The following is an 8308-nucleotide window of genomic DNA, read 5'->3' on the forward strand; positions in this document are numbered from 1 at the left end:
AAGGGAGGAGATAAATGTCACAGTTCATAAGGAGAACAAGAACATGAAAAAGAGGAAGAATATAATTCTAAATCTGTTAAATATTGGAAATAAGTTGCTGGGGTAGATTTTTTTGAATCCCTCAGTCATATTTAGTGGCTGCTAGTGTTCCACTGAACCATCACAAATATTAATATATTTGTATGTGTTGAATGAATACGTACAACTACAAAAGTATTGTCATCCACAAAATCATAGAAATGTAAAGTAAAATGTGCACAGTGCAAGATAATGATTTACAAGTTTTGCTTTTCGTTTTACAGTACTTTGGTTTACTTTTGTGTAGAGGCTTAGAGCTGGTATTTATGTGTCCTTAATAAATTTGATTGTTGGGTTTTAATACTGTAGTTGAGATGATATCACCCATGTTTTACCATGTGAAGCTATTTTGTATCGGTTTGTTGGTGAATTTTTGCTGTTCTTTCAAGGAATCCTTTCAAACGATGCTCAACAAAAAAAAAAAAAGAAGATAAATGATGGTTCGTTCTACGTGTGTGACATCACACACTGTAGTAGTCTTCTCATCCAGCAGTAACTGTAAAGATACTTTAAAAGTTCATAACGTTTGAAGGGATTGTCCAATTTTCCCCAAACTTTCACTGATGTGTCAAGATACTAATAGTACTGCATTCTCTCAATCCACATGTGCATATGAAGGTGGACTTGTCCTTTAACCCGTTGAGGAGGGCAGATGTCTATGGGAAATGCGTGTTGTAGCAAAATCAGTCTGTCCTCAATGGGTTAAAGGCATGACAACCTTTTATTTCACAGCCTCACTGGAGTGCAAACCCTTCATACCATAGTGGCTTCTTCTGCCACTGTTCCTCGTGTCGGATCTTCCACAACAAGTTCGTCAGGGAAATTGATGTTGTCGGCCGCATCGGTGCCAAGGTCCGGTCCAAGACAGGGCGGCAGCAGGGCGGGAATGCCTTCATCAGCAGCTACCAGCAGTTGCAGCTAAATGCCAAGCCCCAGTGGATAAAAATTGGTGATCGAGTGACAGCAAAGGGTGAATACACAGGTAAACAGTCACTTTTAATTATTATTGAGATTATAGATGTAGGATTTGATTTTTTTTTTTTAAGCCATTCCAGCAGATTACATTCAGTGAAATGGTTAGTTTGCTCCATTCTCAAAATATTAATCTCATGATACAATTAATGTCAGATCTGAAGCGTACAAATATGTTATTTCAAGTTCTGCATGTTTATGTTGCTATTTTTTGATGGAAGAAAGGTACCAGGTACATCAATAAAAAAACTAAGAATAATGCATGTATTTGATCGTACAATGGTAACAAAAGTAAATGATCTTTTCTCATGACCTCTAATATTTTATCAGGGGGGCATTTCATAAAGCATTTTGTCAAAGATTTTTTGTGACATTCTTGCTCTCGGCCAATCAGATTTCAGCAGCTTATAAACAGTCAAAAAGATATCTGACAAAATGCTTCATGAAATACTCCAAGATAGATGTAAGAGGAGACCCTTTGAGCTTTGATTTAAACAATTCCAAAGAGAGAGTAAGTAAAAGTTTGCATAACTTGTGCTGATGATTTCTATTTCTTCTTCTTCTTCTTCAAATTCTTCTCCTCCTTCATCTTCGTCATCTTCTTCTTCGTTTTTTTCTTCTTCTTTTTCTAATTTGTAGGTGTGGTCAAATTTGTTGGCCCACTTGATGAAGGAATCGTCTCACCGCAACTGTTCATTGGAATTCAGCTGGATGACCCCGTTGGCCACCACTGCGGCATAATCAATGGCAAGCGCTACTTTGAGACCCCCAAGGGTCGGGGGATGATGGTCAAGTACGAGGAGGTCACAAAGCGGAAGCCAGCGGAAAAGTGTCCGCCCATCCAGGGCAATGATATGTTTCCGAGCTTTAAGCCAGGGAAGTACACTTCCCTGTGGGCCAACTGGTAAGTACCCAGCATGTTACCACTCCATGTTCAACCCGACTTCTTTAAAATGGGATTACAATTTGACACGCAGACAGTAGAGGTGTAATCAAAATCAGTCATAAAATGAAAACATATTTTTAAGAAACTGGTAATGGTAAATTTTCATGAACAGATCAAATTAAAGGGACATCGTTTTTGCAACAGGAGTCTTCCTTTTATACAAATAATCACTAAATTGCCCATCTTCTGTAAAGAAAACAATGAATTTTACATCTGAAGAGTTTGATCACAAAATCAATTAAGTGCCATTTTTTAGAATTTGAAGTAAGTCCATCATCAGATAAAGGAAAATACAACCTGTCAATTGATACCTGTTTGTTATGTACAGTGAAACAATGAATATTTTTGAAGTTCTGATTAGTGAAGAAGTATCCCATATTTTCTTGTTATGTTGTTTTTTGAGCAGCTTTAATCACAAATATCTCAAATAAACAAAAGTGAGTTAACTCATTTCATGATCAAGCTCTTCATCTGTTGCATCAAATAATCATATAGTTGCAAATGGTATCACTGTGTACATTGGAGGAGAGATATAAATAAAAAGCTGAAAACCTCTATGCTCCGTCTTGTCATTTCATCAATACATGGTGGTGAGTATACCAGTGGTAATCAAGTGCTGATGCACCACTGTATTATGTCATATTTCAGTGATATTAAGGGACTAGATCGAGGCACTCATCAATGAATCATAAATGTTTGTTTACACACACAAACACAGTGATCTGGGTTCACCTGTCAACCCAACCGATGAATGGAAACAGTGGAAGCGGGATCAAGCCAGGGCGAGATCGGCGCCCCCTGGAAAGACAGCAGAGGAGGAGGATCTGGCACTCAGGGCCCAGGTGGTATGTCACTTTTTTTCTTCTTCTTTTTAGCGATGCCCTAAAAAGCTTGTATCCGAGAAAAATGACTAATTGTAGACATTCCTGTTTCTATAAACCTAGTCTGGATGTGGTCCTGACAGTTATGAGATTCGCATAATTAACAATCACGCTTTTAAGTGTTGAGTCATAAGATATTTCCCCAAACAACCTTTAATAAAAAAGATAGACAAAATCTGTAGAATGACGTTCATTGCAAATTACTACATACGTATGGCAAAGTGATATTTGATTGAAATGATTTTGATTCATAAAGAGGTTGACATACATTGTGTGACACCCAGTGCCTATGTGGACCAAACAGCACAATTGCTGTATGATAGCTAGGGTGCACTGGTTTGATGGATCCTCTGAATCTGCAATTTTTATCTTTTTTTTCTGTTTTTATAAATCATTATACTCTAATACATTTCTACTGTTAGATAGTTATGTATGCAGTTGATATCCTGATATCTTTCTTTAACATGCAGACCTCTCTTTTTATGTTTGTAGAAGAGAGAATATGTTTTATATTGATATCTTAGATTTTCAGCATTAGATTGGAATAGATTGTTTTGTCAATGTGTTGCCAGTAGTTACTTTTATAACCTCTTACCTTGATTTGATATTTCCTCTGTTGATAAGTTAGATATTTCTCGTGATTAGTTAATGACTTTTTACAGTGAAATAGTCGCCAGTTCTTTTCTGTCTAGAATTTGACATCCTGACTTCTGTCTGTCAGTACTGCTGATACATTTTTTGGCCTGTAGTGTAATACAAAAAGTAGCTTGTGAAGGTGCGCTTTGTCTTTCTAGTAATGCATAGTGTAGCTTGCGAAAAATGTGTTTCGTCCTTGTACTTGTTTTTTTTCCTTGCCTCATTTTTCTTTTGCCTATTCCTTGAGCCCTGATCTTTACGTTAATGGCCTATGCTTCTCTAATACTTTTTCCCCCCTGTGTGAAGTCGTGGGCTCGCGCAGCCAGGAAAATTAGCATGATGTTCAAACTGGTAAGCATGCTTCCCTAAAGTGTGTTACATCACAGCCATATAGCAGTTGAGTGTAGTCTACAGAAAGGCCACACCTCAGTCCTTACAAAGAATCACACTGTTTGTACTGGTACATTGTTTACAACCGATGTACAATATAAATCTGCATTGATGTTTGGAGATATACTGATCAAAGAACTGTCAGTACAGTGGACTCCCGATATAACGAGGTCCTCGGGACCGGCAGTTTTCTTTTGTTATATCAAAATTGTGTTATAACCTAACAGATAAACAATAAAAATATATAGAGCGTACAATGTTACGGCCTGAATTTTTACTTCGTTGTAACCGAAATTTCGTTATAAACGCGTTCGTTGTAACTGGAGTGCACTGCATAATTAATGCAGACTGCCATAATGAACAATGATGATGATAAAAAAATGACCACAGAGAAAGAGTTTCTGTATGCTTGGCTGTCACAGTACTACTTGTGCAACATATTTTCCATAATCTTCCACTCATCTCTTGTGGCTTGTGGCTACATCAGCTTAAAGTGAGTTGTGCGCCTGTAGACTACACAAAACGAAACATGCCATCATGTGTCCATGATCAACTCCATGTGCTCCATTCCATTCCGCTTCCAAGGTATACGTCATGTTCATACCATGCAACACACATGCACCTGAAAGCTGTAGGCAGTGAATAATATTTTCCCTTGCCACCTAACTCCTTCCATTCTCTCCATTACTGCTGTGTGATTTGTTTTCATAATTGCATTCAATCTCTTTCCAATAACCCTGTTTGTGCTTAATAGACACTTTAAAGGTATGGTATAGTATTGGTTGAGGTGAGAATTTAGCTTTTAATTTTTTTTGCAAGATACTGAGAAACCACTTCATGAAATGTTGCAAAGCATACAATTCTAAGAGGATTTCAAACTTCATATTGATGAAAATAGTTTATGATGTGGTTGAGATATGCAAAAACAAAGAAAAGCAAAGTGATCCTAATAAAAGGTGCGTCCCACCAGTTATCAGGATTGCTTTGTTTCGGATATCTCGGCCCTTTCAAAACCAATTTTTACCAGATAAACTTTGAATTCCTCTTAGAATTGGACGCTCTTTCTTATTTCTTAAGAGGTTTCTCATCATCTCAACAACAACAACAAAATCATCATAAAGAAAAATGTTGGAAACTTTAAGCCCCATCTCAACTGAACTGTACCATCCCTTAAAGGCTTATAACTTGTGTGAAACTTTTTCATCAGTGCTCAGTATATTCCCTCTAAACTTGACCTAGCTGTTTGTTGAGCATGCCTACTCAGGTATAACAACTTAATTGCCACAGTCCAACATAAAGACTGTGGTAACACAATAGGGATAACCATATTAGGAGGATTGGGTAATCTCTATTCATGGTATTCATTGACAATTAGTTTCCATGCATCTGTGCTAATGAGCAAAGAAAGCACTCCAGCATCCGTATCAATTGGTGCACAAAGCACGGGAAAGGTAAAGGCTTTAATTTTAACCCATCTCCCGCCAGAGTCAGAAAGTTTCATACACTTTGCACAGGGCACATCAGGCATCTACAGATGGTTGCTTAATTCTAACAGCTGCTCATTCATTAACACTGAAGTGATGGATATTGCATTATATTTTTGCAATAGCACTCCGGTCCAAACTATGATACGTAGCACCAAATCTTCCTTTGACCTCCATCATCAATTCATGTGGAATTGTGTTGCTGTGATATCCTGATACACAATACATTGTCTGCTTGGACAGTTTTCCAAACACTAGTTTGTGGTGCTTAGGGTATTTTTTTTTAATTATGAACCAAAACAAAAGAAAGACATACTTTTACTTCATTCCTTTCTTCCAAACTTCAGATCTAGATAGGATTATTTTTGGAAAAACTACAGAGAATTTAAATCGGACATATATTGTACATTGTGGCAAACCAAAAGCCATATTTCAGGCCTGCCAGGAAATTGGCCCATGTGACATTTGTGTGTGTATTTGTTAGTGAAGGTTAAATACGAACACTATATCTATTGAAAAAAAAGTCAATAGTTTCAGTGTCAGTGAGTCATATCATCAGTCTTCCTGTTGGGACCTGGGAATAGCTGTCTATGTAGGTCATGTGACAGCTGTGACACCATTTACTGTGGAGCAATCCTCAAGTTTATACATATCTATGTACATATACACATGCTTGAAAAGAAAAAATGCCCAACATACAATTTGCTGCCTCATTTTGAAAGAGAATCAGCTTCCTCTGACATATGGTGGAAGTGTCACGAGTTTCATTCAGACCTTTGGCAATCTTGTTTCATTGTGTTTTAGGAATCTCTCAGTAACATATCCTTCACATGAAAATCTGTCAACAGTGTAATAACCTCAACGTCTGGCTACTGCCCTGATCTGGCTGTAGCACCATTAGGGTCCCCATTTAATTGTTGCCGTCATTGTCATCATAATCATCATTATCAACGATATTGATGTGATTTTAACCTGTAATATTCTTTGAGAGATTTTCCTTTGTCATTATTATTGCCAGTTGATCAGTCATAATCCTGTTGTATCTTCTACTAAGGAAGATTTGTATTGCTAGTGTTTGCTGTCAGCAACATTACTAAAATAAGAAATGATATGGACAGATTTTGATGACATACGTGTATTCTGCATATGTCCATTTCGATAAAAGGAACAGGTGTTGAATTTTTGGTGCCGATCCATCCAGATCATGATCCAGATTCAAGATTTTTTGTTTGTATGTTTTATTTTTTGTTTTTTGTTTGTTTGTTTGTTTGTATTTTGAGGATGCATATTCACTCTTGGCACAGGTTTGGACTCATGAGTGCTTCTAGTCATATCATAATCATTATTACTACTATTCCAACTATTTTGTAACCATCATCGTTGATCATTGCACAACGGACTCATGCTATAACTAACTTGTTGAGACCATCAAACTTACTGGGTTATGTTGCAATGTTATACCAGGGTTTGCAAATAAAAAAAAAGGAGACTTTTGTCACAGAGGCAAGAAGAAATATCCTGTTTTTACATGAGTTTGTCGTATCAGTGTCCTTTGTGATAGAAGCCCACCATGGTAGTTCTGTAGCAGTATCATAAAGAAAAAGTAATCACCATCATCATCATCATAATGATCTCCACTTCATGAATATTGCATTCCACACAAGTGTATGAAATGAAGGCTAGTAATTTTAAAGGGATGGTACAGTATTGGAGATGAGAATTGGGCTTTTAACTTTTTGCGAGATACCAAGAAACTTATGAAATAGTACAGAGCATACCATTTTAAGAGGAATTCAAAGTTTATTTGATGAAATCCACGTTTGGAATAACTGAAACATCCAAAAACAAAGTAAAACAGAGCGATCGTAATAAAGTGTGGGTCCCACACTTTATCAGAATCGCTCTTTTTTGGATATCTCAGCCATTTCAAAACCAATTTTCATCAAATAAACGTTGAATTCTTCATAGAATTACATGCTCTTTCATATTTCATACGAGGTTTCTCATTATCTTACCAAAACATGTTAGAAACCTGAAATTAGGTTTCAACCAAAACTATACGATCCCTTTAAGCTGCATGTGTCATACGAAATGATATGATGCTAAATCAATCGAACCCCCCCCCCCCCCAAAAAAAAAAAAAAAAAAAAAAAAAAAAAATGTTGAGGATTTCTAATGTTTACTGAATTTCCAGGATGACAAAGGTACCCAGCTAAACAAACCAGATCAGCTGCCTCCAAAGCTTCTACAGGGCATCTCTGAATGGCAGAAGGACCTTGGGGGTGGGGCCAGGGCAGAGCAGTTGGGAGCCACCCTGAAGAAGCTGCACATCGCAGAGGAGTTGGGGAGGAGGGAGCTGGAGGCGGAGCAGATGAAGGCAGAGCGGGAGCGGCTGAGACAGGAAAGAGAGAAGAAGAGACAGGAGGCGCTAGGCTCATGACGGAAGAGAACCAGAAAGATATAGAAAGATAGAGAACACAAAAGGAAAGAAAAATCTTGGTACAGTGCACTCCTGTTATAACAGACACCTAACAAAACCTTGTTACAACAAAGTAAAAATTCAGGTCCAAAAATTACTATTTATATATCTGTTTATATATCTTTTATTATACTTTACTGTTCGGCTGTAACAAAATTTTGATACAGTGCACTCCCGTTACAACGAACACGGTTATAACGAAATTTCGTTATAACGAAGTAATTTTTCTGGTCCCAAAATTATCACCATTGAAGTCTATGGTACAAAATTCGCTTATAACGAACACGGTTACAGCGAAATTTCCGTTATAACGAAGTGTTTTCCGAGCGCCACAGACAAAGAAAAACAAAAGAAATGTGCTCCGTTATAACGAAATGCGAATTGCTTTCGCAAATACGTAGTGGAACAGGCATTTATAGCGTCTCTGCATGGGTGAACGCTT

At 37.3% G+C, this 8308-nt stretch overlaps 1 protein-coding gene across 1 annotated transcript; it reads left to right on the plus strand.

Annotated features, from left to right (window-relative positions):
- The first annotated feature begins 392 nt into the window (after nucleotides 1-392).
- On the plus strand, nucleotides 393-7827 carry LOC139721410 (uncharacterized). Its single transcript, XM_071632726.1, has 6 exons — nucleotides 393-416; nucleotides 811-1060; nucleotides 1690-1954; nucleotides 2715-2841; nucleotides 3820-3864; nucleotides 7582-7827. Exons 1-6 carry the CDS (start codon nucleotides 393-395, stop codon nucleotides 7825-7827), a joined length of 957 nt encoding a protein of 318 aa, XP_071488827.1.
- Nucleotides 7828-8308: the final 481 nt, after the last annotated feature.

Source organism: Diadema antillarum, unplaced genomic scaffold (genome assembly GCF_040938485.1).
Source record: "Diadema antillarum isolate AM-2024a unplaced genomic scaffold, OU_Dant_1.0 scf00000143, whole genome shotgun sequence".
Taxonomy (NCBI): Eukaryota; Metazoa; Echinodermata; class Echinoidea; order Diadematoida; family Diadematidae; genus Diadema; species Diadema antillarum.